The sequence below is a fragment of the Lygodium microphyllum genome, chromosome 3, assembly GCF_053477565.2.
Source record: "Lygodium microphyllum isolate KBCC chromosome 3, Lygodium_microphyllum_v1.1.10, whole genome shotgun sequence".
In the NCBI taxonomy this organism is placed as follows: Eukaryota; Viridiplantae; Streptophyta; class Polypodiopsida; order Schizaeales; family Lygodiaceae; genus Lygodium; species Lygodium microphyllum.
The window spans coordinates 36,534,835-36,552,232 of record NC_141137.1 but is presented as its reverse complement, the minus strand read 5'-3'; the positions used below and the strand labels follow the sequence as shown (position 1 = coordinate 36,552,232).

Below are 17,398 nucleotides of genomic sequence, written 5' to 3'. Positions count from 1 at the left end.
TCGCCTGGAACTCCAAGTCAATCTCTGTAGACATCTTCACCTGCAATGCCTTCACAAACGCAAAAGCAGCCCCCTCTGACTGGGAAAACACCTTTGTACTCCTTTCCAGTGCGCCCACACTCGTTTCAGCCTTGTTCCAAGGCGCAGCCCTCTTGTCTGCCCTTAAACGCAAAAACGCAAATTTGTGTCGCGATGGAAACTCCTCTTCAGGTTGATTCTGCGCTCAATCAGCCCTCAAACACTGCTCTGATACCATGTCAAAGTGCAGCGGTGCGGAAGCGTAGGACTGAGAGAGAGAAAACGCAGAGAGAGAAGAGAGAGAAAGAGACAGTGGACGATGAATATCTGCTGTATAAAGAATGCTGAATACAAAGATATGCAGATATATACACGGGCGCAGTGCGCTGGACTGCGTGTCTCCACCTTGATGATGCAACCTGCTGTTCACCTCGAAGTCCACTGCAGTCTGCACTATCTGCTGTCTGAAATCTGCGAACAGAGACGGAATCTGCGCGTGTCACCGGTCTGTAATCTGCGAGCAGAGAAGTGTAACAGACTGCTGAAAGTGCCAGGTATAAATAGCTGAAAAACCGGGGGAAAGAGGGAGCCAAAAATAGCCAGGCGCCTGGCTGCTGCAGGTTGTTAAATGCAGCCGACTGGCTGCTGCAGGTTGAACTGCCACGTGGCAGTCCGACTGTGCAGTCCGACTGCACCAACCTGCTGCCTCTGATCAGGCTATGATCTGATCTCTAACAGTCCCACCTCCTTGGGTTTCTCATGTGGCTACCATGCCCATGCCTAGTCAACCCATCCTACCTATGGATCCACCTTGCACACTACATGCATGCCTGGTGGGCACTCTGGGGCTCATTCCCAAGTGTATTCCACTCCCCCATCCTACCCACACTACACTTTTTCACACTATCCATCTCCGAGCACTACCACTCTTGTTGCAACGGCCAAGAATGCCTTCACAGATAAGACACGTTTTAACGAGTCAAATTTCACCACTTGGTCTAATTGCATGCAACAAGTGCTTGAGTCTCAAGGTCTTTGGGACCTCGTCATTGGTCTAGAGCCTATGCCAGACCCTCCACTAGCTCACCCTGATTACATCCGTCAATGGAGAGCCCGCAATGCCACAGCCAATGTTGAGCTGATGCAGGGATTGCTTCCTGAGTTTCACTCTCAATTGCAGCACTTCCCGCTCGCATCAAAGCATTGGAGTCTTTTTCTCGACCGCTATACAGCTCGTGATCGTACTTGGCGCATCAATCTCGACTTTGAGCTTCAAGAGTTCTCTATTAAGGGAGGGGATGATCTGAAAGTCAAGCTGGCTGAAGTTAGGCGGTTACTTGCCGAGTTCGCCACTACTGGCTCTCCAAAGTCGGATGACAATTAGGTTACGTTCTTCTTGAATAAGTTGCCCGACAAGTACTTCAATTTCATTCAACACATCATCTCCCAACCTAGATTGCCAACCTTCTACAAGTTTGAGTGCCAGTTATTGCATTACGCGAGGCTGTATGATCAAGTCCACAAAAAATCCTCATCACAGCCTTATTCAGAGCAAAGGGGGTTGGTTGCATCTTCTTCGGGAGGGACAACCACTAGTGGCAAGAACTCGCTAGATGCGAAGGCAAGCCAATCAAAGGGTGAGTCCTCTTCCTCAGATGGAACCAAAGAATCTAGACCTATCTAGCAGCAACTCCCTAAGAAAAACCGATTTTGCACACATTGCCAGAGAGCAAGCTATGTGGACGAGGAGTGTCGCTCCAAGGCCCAAGGTCTTCCACCTTAAAAGCCTCAGCAAACCGTTGCGACTCCACATTCTAGTAGGGCTACACCCTCCGCTCCTACTTCATCTGCTCCTTCAACACCCGTTGTTGTTGCTGTTGGACATGTGGCTCGAGTACAGCCTCAACGGCCCATCTCTTTCACTACCCTTGAGGGATTGGCTGATTGGTCTGCAGATTCCGATCCTGTTGCACTTTATGCATCTATCTTACCTTCCTCCCCACCTCGTCAGGCGTTCCCTTGGCAGATCCCTGCTACTGGACGTACGCGATGGTGGCCACCTTCTTAGCCTAGCATGTCTCTAGGTCCTTTCGGATACCCTAGATCAGTCTAGCATTCATTTTTTGCACTCTTAGAGTCGAGCCCATAGAATTCATTATCCTTAGTTTTTCCATTTTTTTGTCTTCCGCTGCATTTACTCACACACATACACATTCGTTGCATTTATTTTGAGTTAGATTTTCTTTCTGTTCTGTTTTGCTTTAGAGCATCTCACCACTAACCTCTGTGTTTGCAAATTCTCATCAGCTAACTTGCAGATTGCTTTGGTCCTACCTTGGCTAGAGACATGGGGATGCGCATCGTTCCTTTCATGGTTTCATCATCCTAGAAGTGCTTATTCTTCTTCCAACATGGCGGTTTCCTATCTCGAGACAGATCGTGCAGCATCTCTCTCGATGCTATCATGGCGGTGACTTCACCCTTGCTCTTCTAGTGGGATGCTTCATCCACTTCATCCACTTCATCTTCTTTCATTCCTTATGGTTCTTGGTACCAAATGAAGACCGACATCAAGCTCCTCTTCCTTCTTCGGCATCTACATCCAGGTTGAGAGGGGATTCCTACCCTTCTTAGTATTCTACAGGCTTCAACACTTTGTCTTCGACATCGATTTCTTCCCCCTGTTGTACCTTACCCTTTCCATTGCATGATTACATCATCCTTATACTAGGGCGCTTGAGCAAGTGAACAATTTTCCCACAAGGGACACTGTCCAAGTGGTACCTGTTGCATGAGCATTCTTCAACATGTAGCATACTTTGCATCTCATTGTGCATAGCACCACTTGCGCGGATCCTAAGCTGTTTCCACCGGCGGCTGTTGTTACCACACCACCATCCTTCTTCATCACATGGATACCTCATCACCTATTTTTCCTCGTCATCGACACCCTGAGTGGATGAGTTAGCTTGTACTATATTATAATATGTTCGATGTACCCTCCCTACTCCCGTCTTCTCGGTCATTTTTACTCAATCGGCCGCATCCCATCAAATTTACTTCACTTATTCAAAACAAAAAAAAAAAATCCATGTAGTTCCATCCGCCTTTGTAGGGCTTGGTAGGCCATTGGGCAGCCGACGTGCACCCTTTGTCCGATGCCCTGTCCTCTTTGGAATGACTACTTGGATTCCCTTGGTAAGATAACCATCGCCTCTGTAGTCTTGGTAGGCCACTGGGCAGCCAACATACACCCTTTGTCCGATGCCTTGCCTGCCTTGGGGTACATCAACATCACAATGGCTAACCTAACCTTTCAGCTCAGTTTTGAGCCTGAGAGGGAGTGTCCAGCTAAAATATGCATTACTTGCTGATTCGCCTCTTAAACAGCCCCGAAACACACTAAAAATGCTCTTTTAGAGTAAAACCCTAAAACGAGGAGCAGTTCAAGAGAGTTCAGTGGAAACCCTAAAACAGAGATCGGTTCGAGAGAGTTTAGTGGAAACCCTAATTTTTAGGGAGCCCTTCCACACCTATAAATAGACAGCTTGTCTCCATTCAGCCATCATCCTTGTTTGCAAGTTACACCAGCCCATACACCCTCTGCCTGTTGGCGCACAATTTCCAGCCTGCAGCCCGCCTCCATCTGCTGTCCAGCCATCGTCGACTACAGACACATTATCTTCAGCCTGTCCATTGCTGTAGGCGACAGCTCTCAACTGCTAGCGACTGCTCTAGACTGTCCCAGACTGTTGTTCAGCCTGCTGTCCATCATCTCCAGGGTCAGCCAGCCTGCGTTTTTAGCATTGCAGGCCCTAACAATCTCAGACATTGTTTCAACCTGTTGTTTACAGCAGACTATGCACAGTTTCCAGCCTCCGATCAGTGGTACACCGCTGCATTTACCAGTTTCCAGCCTTCAAAGTGCTGCATTTCGGTGACCAATCTGATGCCATTCACTATTCAGCACTCCTACACTCCGACTGGTGGTCACAAACTTGGGATCCGTCTTCGGTGGACGTCACACTCCGACATTGCTCTGCCCTTGAGCACACTGTACACTCTTACATTCATTTACAGCATTCATTCACTTCAGAGTTGTGTTCTCTCTTCCTTCTTCTATTTGTGTTTGAGTTTTCAGTTTTGCATTTAGGGTTTGAGTCTTCAGTTTTGCGTTTAGGGTTTGAGTTTTGCCCTCTGTGTTTGTGTCTGTCTCTTTGTATTTCTATCGTGGTCGTACACTCTATGTGTCCTCAATGCAAACCCTAGCAGTTTTCTTCACATCTCACACTCCCACCATGTGGCGGAATAGCAAGCTTGTACATGGGCATGGATGGGATCGATGGGGTATCAATCATCCGCACTTGTGGCTAGCATTCCAAAACCCATGCAGCTAAGCCTTGATAACTTGTAGGTTTTGAAGTCAAGCATTTGAAATAAATATCTTAATGACTTGAGAGCTCAACAAGGAGCTTGTTAAACTGAGTAACCACCTCATCATATTGCAAGGACCTGGCACACATTGCACTTAGCACCTAGGCAACCTTGGCAACACACACTGGGCTAACATTACCTTAGGTCATTTATGATCATAATACACAACCACAAAAGTCACTTTCACATCTACATATAGGACACACTGCAAGTCATTAGGGGGGGAATCGTCCAACCAAGCCGCCGTCATTATGTGCTCCATTCCAATCATTACAAGGGTGCGATGAGTAAAATATTGTCAACCAAGCTACCATAAGTCCTAAGCCCCCTTTGAATCATTTTGAACCACATTCAAAGAAAGTGCCAAGACCACAACAATTGAGATGAGAAGCCAACCACTGCACCCATAATTTCACCACTTGCACTTAGTGCAGATCACAAGACCAATTGACCAACGAGAGACAAATTTGAAGGATAGAAACTCCAAGCAACGAAGTTGCAAAATCCAAGAAGAACTACTAAGCCTAGTGAGTTGAACGAGAACACCCACACCAAAAACCACACAAGACTATCGCAACAAGATTTGAAGAGTTTGTCATCTAGCTATTAAGAGCCTTACACTCTATTGGCGTGCCTCATAGTGGACTCAACCTTAGGTCTCGAAGTCCTAAAACCTAATGAGTCAACACAACTGAGTGAATATTCCCATCCATCTATCCATTCACCTGTTGCTAGAGCTAGGAACACAAGAGCCTAGGCCAAAGCTAGCAAACCGGATGGTGCTAGATAAATTTCCAATGGCTGACCTTAGATACATTGAGTGCAACGTCACTCACATGTATCATGACTATCCAACATGCAAGGTTTCATGCAATACCCTAACTAGGTCTACCATGCCTAATATACGAAAGGTCCAAGCCACAAACATTGACCCAAAAGATGAAGAGCTAATCCCTCCTGCATATCTTAGGGTCAAACTAACTGGCAAGTGAGAGCTCATCATTGACACTCTCATAGACAAAGGTTCAGATTACAACATCTTGACCTATGAGGTATGGACGAACAACCTAAACTCGTCCCAACCAATGCAGCTATCAAACCGTATGGAGGATCAGCCTATTCCCTCTTAGGATGATGCAAAATTCTCAATTGTTGAGACTAAAAGCATGCCCATAGTGTTTTATGTGCTTCCAAATCGAGAAGATATGGGAAAGGAAGTCTTGCTTGAAAGACCTTTCAAGCATGCAACCACATGCATTGTGGACTATGAAGCACACTGTATACACCTAAGCTTACAAGACGTGGAGATTGTCAGTACTTTCAGCAATGGGGACCTTGTCTCTTCTCTAGAGAAGGGCAAGAAGCTTGTCTCAGAGTCAGATCAAATGCCTGGAGAGGACAGCCAGAGAGTTCTTAATGAACTACTCAAGGCACACAAGAACAAGAGAGAACTGCTCAATAGGAAGCCTCCTAGAACCAAAGGAAAGACCACAGCTACTAGAAACACTACCACAGCTTCTCAAGCTGTTGGGAATAGAACTGCATCTAGAAGGGGAAAGTGATTTAGGGCAAGTAATCGGAAGCATCGATGGAGAGCTAGCAAAAGGCCGCGATGGGTGCCCAAAGCGTTGCTCTGTGCTCAAGGGTTTTATGCGGGAAATTGTTGGATTTGGTTACCAAAACCACCCGCAAAGCCACCTCCCGTGACCACAGACCAAGTCCCATCCAAATCCAAAGAAAGCAAAAGAGACTCACACACAAATCTAGGTCATGGACCAGGATACTTGAGGAGACAACACCACATAAGTTAGTGACTAGCGAGCTAGTTCCTATGACACTTGAGTACACAATTCCAAAAGAGCAACCACTTAAAGTTGCTGCTACTCCACAAGAGAAACTGGTAGTGTCCAAAAAGTCCTCCAGCAAGGGGGAAAAGCTAGAGCCAAAACAACCACTTCCATGTGAGGCTACTCAAGCTAAAACGGAAAGTCCAAGGATAGATGAGATAAAGCCCTGAAGTGTTGATAAGCAACAACCCCAGGTTGTTGTTGGTTCTTCAAAACCACCAAAATCTCCTCGAAACCAAGAACCTTTGTCACCCAAACCAAAACCAAAAATCTCTCAACAATAGCCTAGTGTAGCTGCATGATCTAAGAAAAAGGATCCACAAGGGACAGCTCCGAAAACATAAAAAGAGCGACAACCTCCCTCTACAAGTGTTGTCACAAACAAATTTGGAAATACCAAGACCATGAATACTTCCACTCAGTCCGAGGATCGAAGTGCACAGTCATCTATGATTGTCATGATTGACCACTCCACTGAATCGAAAGTTACTACTTCCAATTCTGAGATGGAACCCATACAATCACAGTCCTTGGCTATGACTAAGACTATCACTTCAGCTAAGAACAAGTCTCTAGCACTTCAGTCTCACACAAGGATATAGAATCTAGTGCAGAGAGCATAATGAGCCCATTGATTCACAAGTCATGTTCTTCTCGACCAAAGGATCCAATACACTTGAAACCAGCTAAACGATCGATCATGGAGATGTTAGAAAATAGGGGACAACACAGAGATCAATCAGAAGCTATGAGTTCTCAAGAACTAGATGAAACACTCTTGACTTCACTTGCTCGTGCATATGTTCATGCCAACCTTGGAATTTAGACTGCTAAGCACCAAAAACTCTTAGAAAAGTCTTTGACATGGTCAAAGTAATCACAAATTTGCTAGATTTACCTAGCTGTCCTAGAAGAAGTTATAAAGCAAATGACCAAGGTAGAGCAACAAAAGCACTTAGTTCCTGTGTTTTACAATGGGAAGATGTTGCAGCATTGGCCAAGAAAGCAAAAGGACAAAGTGAGTTCAAACAAAAATGGTATTCTAGTCGAGGGTTAGCTACAAGCGGCCTCATGACAATTGTTGAGCAAAGAAAGGCACTTTGGACTTCAATGTATGATCCTACATATGTTGCTCCTACATCTCTCCAAGTGCTTGCACTTATCCATGGTGTCAACATTTCTAAAATGGCTAAACTTGATCCCTTGTGTGACAAACTTCTTTTAGAGGAAGAGCTACACATTGCAAGTCGATTAGGACAACAAGACATGATAACTGATATCACTAGATATATTTTTTGTCTCACCCATGATCCACGACTTCTTGATGAGTATGCTTCATTAGAATACAATCCTAATTTCTATGAATGGTTTATTCCAAGGCTACATGACACAACATCAAATCTTACCTCTACTTCTAGTACTACAATAACTGAACCTTCATCCAATGATCTGAAGCAGAGTGATGTACATAAACCTTCTCCTGACCCCCCAGACACAGTGGTTGGAAGAGGTATGCTTGCAGCTCCAGATCCTAGGCCCAACGCCACTAATATCCCTACTAGCTCACCCCACCAATTAGTCCCAATTGAGCCGGTTGAACCCTGAGATGCTCCAAAGGAGGTTGCTGAGACACATCTCCAAATCAGCCCTACTAAACCTGACCCTCCTTCTGGCATCAAGCCTTTGCTAGTATGTCAACCATTGAATACCATGGCTGCTCATTTGGCAAAGAAATTCAATTCCTCTGAAACAGAATGCCTACTTCAATTTGAGGCCATATACACTACTTATGCCAAGTTGTTTGCAATGATTGATTTAGGCCTTGTTGATGATGAGGCAGTTCAAGTTGCTTCTCAATGGCATTCCACTTGGGAGGACAATGAACATCTTTTCGATAAAAGCCTCTTGAGACAGGAGGAATACGTTAGGACTCTCCCTCAAGAGCACTTGCTATCATGCCGATTTATTCATTCTTATGCTTTTGTGACCAAAATCCAAGACCAATCAGTACTTGATGAGCTTAAGCAGAATTGTCATTCCTAAAGTCCATTCTTACAGAAGTGGTTTTCTCATCGACTTGGGATTGCTTGCGATGGCAGTCGTCTTATGACCACAGCTAAGCAACGTCGTACAATCAGTATACTTCAAGCTGACCCAACTTACTGTGAGACCACTTCACTGCGGTCTATCATCCTAGCTCGGAATCTCGCCTTGCCATGAAAGTTGCTATATCACCCATTGCTTGACAAGATTTTGATCGAAGAGGAACTACACATTGCTAGTCACTTTGCAAGACCCTCTTTGCTTGGTGATCTAATTACCTACATTTGTGGACTGGTTGCCAAACCACTTGACTTGGATGCTTTGCCGAATGGGAGTACAATCCGAATTTCTATGATCCCAAAAATTGTAGATTACTAACTCTTTTTCCTTTTTAGTCTTAGTTTCTTTGTACATATTCTTCTTTGGCTCAAGTTGTTACATTGAGAAGACAAAATCCCTCTAACTTTAGAAACAACGCTACATCTTATACTAGGGCAAAAAATAAAAACAAGAGGCCCCCGCAAGAGGCACATGTTGAGAATACAAGGGATACTGCGCCACCACCGAAGGGCCCTGTCTCGCCGATTCAGCCCCTCGATGTTAGATAGACCCATGCACGACATTTTAGGATGACCAAGCTCCATGAGCAGTTCCACACCATACTTGGAACACATATGAATTGTACCCAGCCTATATATCACCTTGTACCTACTCAATTAGTTTATCATTGCATTAGATGGTAGCTTTACTTGGACCTGGAAACTTTCCCAGACATTTTGTATGTAACATTTTGGTGTCATAGGCCACCTTGGCCTTTCGTAGACGTTAATATAACTTTCTTTCTTTCTTCTCTCTCTCTCCCATTGCCATTGCCAAACATCAAACATTCACTACGCATAGGCCACCACAATATCCATCCTCCGATTGTTGAAGCTCTACATCTACCAAAGGAGAGGTTCGGAACACAAAAAATGTCAGGTACTGCTTTTCAAGGAATGGAGTATAAAGTTACCCCCATTCTTGGGAAACCACAAAGATAGGAGATTATGTAGATCACGTGAGTTGTCATGAAAAATTTTGGTCATTGGGATGTTGTATTAGGAATAACTTGACATAGAAAAATAGATCCAGTCATTGATTGGAATCAGAATAAGTTTAGATTCCCTTTCAAGGGTAAAAATGTATCTTTTGATGTGAGAGTGGAAGAAAACTCTATTCTCATCTTATTCCATATACAAAGTTGTAAAGCAATGAAACAACCTATTTCCTCATACTTAATTCTTATCAAAGATTCTAACAAAGAGTCTAGAATTGAAGAGTCCATCTCAAATATGAATGGAAAGCGAATGAGTTTCTTAAAGGAGTATGAAGATTGTTTTACAGACACTTCACCTAACCAGTTACCACTAGAGATCACATTGATCTCATTCTTGGGAGCTCACTTCCAAATAGGCCACCCTATTGTGTGAGTCCAACACAACAAGAGGAGATTATGAAGCAAGTGAATGAACTCTTGGAGAAGGGTCTAATAAGACCTAGTTCTTCACCTTTTTACCCTCCAATCCTCTTAGTATAGAAGAAAGATGGATCTTGGCACATGTGTGGACTACATGGCCCTCAACAAAATTACAACTCGGAATAGGTTTTCCATTCCAAATCGATGATATCTTGGATAGATTGGATGGATGCAAAGTATTCAACCATATTGACTTGAAGAGCGGCTACCTCACCAATGCTCCTGCAACCTTTAATAGAATGAGAGAAAGAATCTTTAGACTCTACCACTACTATCCACACCCCTACCTTCGCGAATATCTCGATTTGTGGTGCTGTCCAGATGATTGTGACACCATACCAACAAGTGATTTCTTTCTCGAAACTTGCTTCACATCGCCAAAAAAACACTCCAAATTGATGTGTTTTCAGCCTGGCAGCCTATTTTTCATCATCCCTACTATTGCATTTGCTGGTTTCACTCCTCCCTAGACTGGTACAGCAGATTATCTTCATCATTATTGTGTTTTCAGCTCCTGCTGCCACCCCAACAACAGTTTCCAGCCATCAGCCACTTTATGAAGGCTGTATTTGCAGAAATTTCTTCTAGCCATCTACAACAGGTTACACCCTCTTTGTCAACCCTACATCAGATACCTACATTTTTGTGTTTCCTTTATTCTTGAAAACTGCATTTCACTCCCTCCATAGAGCAGCTCTTTCCCTTGTCATCGACACCTTTGCTTCCTTCACAATGCAGATTTCTTCTAGGTGTTGTCACCTGATCAACTAGGATAGTGCATTTATCTTTGAGTTTTTGTTCCATTGTGTCAACATAAGTTATTCAACACGATCTAGTGTTCCTCATTCTTTACCCTTTTTCTAAGTTTTCTTCTCTCAATGTTAGCCGTACACACTGTGTTTCTCCCCACAAACCCTATTGTCTCTCTCATATGGTATGAGTGCATACCATCCTGTCACTTTTCTTGGCATGGTATCAAAGCATACCTTTTCTTGATAGGGGATACTGCCCTCATCCAAAATGGAGATGGGGATTAATCATAGTGTCCTCTTTCTCAAAGCCAAGGATCAAGTATACCATCACATTCTTACCAACATGAAGCAGATCACAAACCCAGTGGCTTCTCTCCCAAGGTCGAGTGTTAGGCATCTTTGGTGCTTCTCTTCTAGTCTTCCTCTCTTGGACCGCTAGGGTGGACTACATCTCGCTCCCATCTCAGCTATTGATGATCTTCTTCATTAACTCCCTTGCCACATAACTATCCTTGAAAAGGGATTCTACTTGCCTTGCATCTTTATACTAATTAGTAAGTGGTGCATGTCTCTCCCTCCATCTTGGGCACCTTATGTCAAAAGTGGAGCAGCAATGGAAGAGTAAACATCTGCTATAATAAACTGCTAAAACACAAGACAAAGGAGAAAGGGAAAGAAAGAATATCGATGAACACAATATAGATGAGAACTAAAATATATGCTCGGAAAATGAAATCCATATATCCAACACGAGACTGTCACATACAACAGTGAGTCACTGGCTGTGTGGGCACCAGCACTGGCTCCTCTCTCCATGGAGTCTACACATGTGATGGTAGATGAGTGACTGAGTGAGAAAAAGCCTAAATATATAGGACAAAAATATGTCCCCAATATGATCAGGTCGACTAGCATTTAATGCACGTCGGCCAGCAATAAATGCTAAATTTGACCAAAATGAAGACCATAAAAAATGCCTAAAATATCCTAAATAATGTCCTCAACCTCTACATGCACAGACTCACACATGAGCTCACATATCTGCTAACACCGTCTCTTAGATCATGGGAGAATACAATGGTACAATGAGAATGAATCATAAACCATACAACGTAGAACCACTAAGTAGAACTATGGATACCCAAGCAGTGGTGATCAAGTAATGTCGATCATACCAACTCCTGAAAATAGAGAAGATCATAGCATATCTCTGTGTCTGTCCCAATGTCTCTCAGTAGCATACATGACCACCCTGTCAAAAATGCCTATGGAACATACGTGATCATGGATTCCCCGCCCTTGGCTAGACCACCAAAGTGTCCTCTCATGTGAGCTCATGACTAGGAACCAAACCCACTCTCTGTCAAAGAAATAGTCCATCATGAACCTGGATGTCAATCCTAGCTTAAGGATTTGAACCTGCTAAACTTTAATCAATGCGTCAGGGAAGTCCCTCTCTGGATCATACGCATCTGTATAAATGTATAGATGAAGCACGACTGCCCATCTCACCACCCTCTCACACTTCCTCTCTAGCACGGGAGAGTCGTGAGAGATGTCATCACCACCACCACTAGAAAGCAGCTGACGAAAGGGCCATCAATCCCTTACCGCGATCCAAAGAAGCGGATCCTTTCCACACCTTGGACTTCTCCTCAGCTACGGGATCGGAGTTTGAGTTGGAGGTAGATGATGACTCGTCGTGAAAGTCCACATCCCACTTCGTCTTCTTCTCCTTCTTCTTCTAGAAGCCGCCAACTCTTTGCAGTCCTTTCGTAAATGACCTTTCATCCCCAAATGGTAACACTGGGTATTCAACTTCTTCTTCTTCGAACCCCTCTCTGAAGCTGCAAAAGCCTTACTAGAACCTGATGAAAGCCTCCCTTGTAACTGCAATGATGTCTCATGCTCAAGTAGCATCGAAGTCATATGTGTAAAACTAACAGGAGCTAATGATGTCTACACCCTCAAAGCGTTCACCACTCCATCAAACACCAGAGGGAGTTTAGAGAGTACAAGTCCAATAAGATGAGCCTCTGCAAGGGCAAATTGCATTTGCCAAAGCTGGTCTTGGATTTGGGTAACACAAAGTAGAAAAAACTGGATAATATCTTTGGCCTCAAACAGAATTTGTTGAAGCTGTCCATAAAGAGTAACTGCCCTCATGGTAAAAGGTGCTACATACATCAACTACAACTTCGTCCATACTTCAGAAGATGTTCTACAAGAGAGAACTGCTGGTAGGACTTCTTTGGAAATACATCGAAGCAAGGCCAAGTAAGAATGGGCATCGTTCGAATCCCATGTAAGCACTGCTTCCTCATGGTTGTCTTCATTAAAATCAGTTGGAACAAGAAAAGGCTACTGAGGACGTTCGATAGCTCCACAAACCACGTACCATAACCGCTCCTATATAAACCAAGCTTTCATCACAACACTCCATGTAAGATAATTAGGTCCATGTAACTTATCATCTGTGGATATGCAAGGAGGAGCCCTCTGTAGAGGATTTGGAAGAGAAGTAGAAAAAAGAAGGTATTTGGAGAGAAAACAAAGCCAAACCACAAGCACAGACTGTAGAAAATAAGAGTTCACATGCAATATTCACCAAAATCTGACCAAAACAAGAAGAAATCTACCGCAAAAAGTCAAAAAATTAGCTAGAAACTACCTAAAACAACAAAAACGGCCCGATAATGCAATCGCCCAGCCAAGAGAAGATACAGATATACCAAAACACAGGCTAGAATTGACACACAGGCAGTAGAGGGGCTAATGCAAGTTGTGCGGATGCTAACGTCGGCAAAAAACGTAGGAAAAACAAGTCGCTTGGTTAGAGTAGCAGTCCCCTGATCAACAATGGTCAAAACAGTCTTGAAATCAGCAAAGAAAACACAACATGAGTAAAGAACCTGAAATCTAATACCATGTCAAAAGTGGACCAGCAATGGAAGCGTAAACATCTATTGTAATAAACTACTAAAACACAAGACAAAAGAGAAAGGGAAAGAAAAAACACAATACAAATGAGAACTCGGCGAGAAATGAAATCCATATATCCAACACAAGACAATCGCATACAACAATGATTCACTAGCTGCATTGGCACCGGTGCACTAGCTCCTCTCTCCACGGAGTCTCTACACATGTGATGGCAGATGAGTGATTGAATGAGGAGGAGGACCTTGATTATATAGGACAAAAATATATCCTAAATATGATCCGGTCGGCCAGCATTTAATGCTGGTCGACCAGCAATAAATGCTAATATGACCAAAATGAAGACCATAAAAAATGCCTAAAATATCCTAAATAATGTCCCCAGCCTCTGCATGCACAAACTCACACATGAGCTGATATATCTACTAACACCTTATGCATTAATGTCTATTACTACTCCTTACTTCAGCCTCAAAAAGGTTTATTTATGTTAAAAGGCTTTTGTTACCACAGTAGGGCAAATGCACCAAAATCCCCCATGAAAGGGCATGTTGTGGGCATTCCTATTGTCGCCCTCACTCACTTTGAAACCACCCTCAACCACTGTTCTTGTATCAACCACTCTCCTCCAAATGGTGCCCCCTCCTCTTGCATGTGCTTGGTGGATGCTGCTACAATAGAGTTATTGTAGAGGGCATTGCTCCAGTGAAAGCCTGCTACAAACATGTTCCAAATTTGCATTCCCTTTGCATAGCATAGTGTTTTGCTAATCAGGTACTTGGCTAGTTTGAAACCCGATTGGACAACCTTTCAAGTGAAAATTATTATGTATGTGTGAGCATTTGGTCCTTTTACTCCCTTATGAGTGGTTGGCTTAGATCCCCATGCAGCTCCCCACCCTGAGCAACATTCCTTCATCCATGACACCCTTGAGGGTGGCCTGGCACTTTGGGACCCCTTTGGGGGGAAAAAACTGAATGGGCAGAGCCATGCTTTGCACTACCTTGGGCTTTCTTTTTGGCCTAAGAGGGGGTGTTAATTCCCCTCTCGTACAGCATCAAAAGAATTTTCATGAAAATAAAAACTAAAGCCACAAATCTAAACCTTCTGGTGAGAGAGAGTCTTAAATGAAAAGTTGTATAAAAGGGGACAATTGGGAAAGCCATTCTTCACCTGTTCCTGATCATAATTGCACCCAATATTGCCATCACCAACAGCCATCAGCCATCAGCCATCAGCCATAGCAATCAGCTGCCTAACATCGCACCATCCTTGCTGCCTTATCATCATCATCATCTTGTCCAAGAGATAGGCACTGGTGCTGGCCACCATCCAGCATCATCATACTGCTGGTTCAACACACCTGCTGCTGTTTCGAGCCTTCTCAGCCTTGTCAACTGCTGCCCTGGACAGCTGCATTTTGCAGTTTCCCACTGCAATGCTGCTGGTCCAGGTCCTTCTGCAGCCATTTGTCCAGCCTCCCACATTGTCATTGGACCCCAAGATGGTGCATTTTGCTGTTCCCATCTGCCAGGCTACTGATCATCCCTCAAAGCACATGTTTCTAGGCTGTTTTGGCATTGAATGTGGGGCTGCTGCTGCATTTGCGGTCTGTTTAAGTATGACACACTGTCCAGGCTGATTTCAGACATCGTTGACTGCTCCTTCAACACGCGACAGGCCTATCCTCAAGAAACGGAAGCCTCACGGTCCTCTTTGACTCTTTGAGGACCCCTGTACATCCATAAATTCATCTATATCATCCATTCATTTCCTTTGAGCATACATCAGTTTGTCATTGTTGTTCGAATATATTGTGCTTTCTCTGTTTGCGTCACCATTTCCTCACAGAGTACACTAACACATGGGAGAAGAGAAGAGGTGGATCTAAGTGTGCAAATTATTCTGAGATACCTAATGTGACTACCGTTTACAGTAGTGACATACCATTTTTGATGACCCTCCTTGCCCCTGCTATGATGGGGTAGCAGGATGTAAGAGCAATCCAGTTGTACAGCAGTCAGCTGAATCTCGGTACTGAAGAAGCAGATAATACTGTCGAGGGGAAAGAAATACTCTTGTGATAGACATGTTGCCAAGAACGAACAGGTCAGAAACACCCAAAGGTATAGCATCTATCAACTGCATACTTATCTAAAACAAGAAACTCTGCACCTACAATGACTTCAATTCTTCACTTAGCACTGTGTTGAGGCACAAAACTCCAACTGCACTATTTTAGTGCATGATCTTTTAGATGACATGTACAACCTGAAATCAGCAGACTAGAGTACTTGCAGTGTGTGCTTACAGGATCTCGCCAAAATAAATGTTAAAACTTGAAGTTGCCATATGACTACTATTTGAGAGCATTCAGAAAAAAGAGGAGGTCTCACCGAAGTTACGTCAAAATGGTTCACAACTTAAATCATATGCAGTGAAACGTACTAACCCGAATCTTTCAATGTAGGAGACAGCCTCTGCACCAAGTCATGCCACCAGTCTGATTCAATCACTCTTTGCGACGGGGACTCGACAGGGTCCGAAAAAATGTCATGTTTGTCTTGCAAGCCTCTCTTTCTCTTCCTAGAAGATATAGGAGCCATGGGGTAGATGTCATCGATAAGGAAGAGAAGCCTATCAGGAAGAAAGGCGCGCACACTGAGCACACCAACCCAACTAGAAGATGAAACCGGCGATCAACTGGGACGAGCGGGCCAAGTACGGAAAACACTGGACACACACACTCTGTCTCTTTTTGTTTTTTGTCGTAAACACACACACTCTCTCTCTCTCTTTTTTTTTTTTTCGTAAAACACACACACGCACACACACACACACACACACACACTCTCTCTCTCTCTCTCTCGCTGCGAGTTCTGTCAAAACGAGCGACCAAGGAGAAAATTCAATCATAGCCTAGCCTATTTCAAGGACCTTGCTTTTCTCCATTATCCAGCTCTTACAAAACGGAAATTTGGCTATGAGGGGTTTACACACCAAGAGGAAAGGCCCGCCCAACTAAAAAATTGAAGGGGCGTCTTGACACGTGGCAAAGATATATAGGTGCCAATTTTCACAGATCATGGACACATTTGGATGGGCAATACTTCCCGCCCAACATGCATTGTGCACACCCAACCCAAAAAAGACAAACATTCTACTCAATAGAAAATTTTATAACATTCAATGGGTATTGAACTCTCATCCCTACAATGGAAGCCTATTGGCTACATCACTAGGCCATGACCCACATTGTGATAAAGAGTGGGCATTGTAGTGTGTAAGCACGAGGTGCCTAGTTTTTGAGATTTCCCACTTGTCTCGGCGGGGAACTGCAATGGTGTGTAACTGTCCTTAGTCTCCTTGTATTGTCATGTCCCAATTGGAACCCACTCCCAATCATCAGCCCACAAGCTCACATTACTGACTGGCCCAATAGTCACTTGTAGCTATTCTTGGCATGTAACCAAAGGAGGAATAAAACAGAAAAGAACAAAAGGAGAAGGGGCCTTTCTTGCTGGTTAAACTAAGTCGCAGAATTTCACAATGGTGGAGAGGACAAACACCATCCCCCTCATCCATTTGAGTTTTCTCATCCACATTTGTTTTTTATATTCCCTCGTACTCATTCTGTGCATCTTGCATGTTGCTATCCCACGACACAACCCAGTTTATCTCCCTTCTTCATCCCCTCCATAATCGCACTATTGTTTATCTCCCTTCTTCATCCATTCCAGAATCATGATAACAAACGAAAAGAACAATAACAAAATAGATAACAAACAATTTAGTCCTATTACAATTAACAGAAAGCATTGGAGTCTAACAAATAGCATCGTGAGTAA

At 43.8% G+C, this 17,398-nt stretch overlaps 1 protein-coding gene across 1 annotated transcript in view; it reads right to left on the bottom strand.

The window, feature by feature from the left end:
* The window catches only part of LOC148038232 (nuclease), a 78,845-nt gene extending 62,362 nt beyond the window's left edge, over positions 1 to 16,483 (bottom strand). Inside the window, exon 1 of the mRNA XM_087670146.1 lies at positions 16,003 to 16,483. Coding sequence (XP_087526272.1) covers positions 16,003 to 16,156 — 154 coding nt within the window. The 5' untranslated portion in view covers positions 16,157 to 16,483. The remainder of the gene's footprint in view (positions 1 to 16,002) is intronic.
* Positions 16,484 to 17,398: the final 915 nt, after the last annotated feature.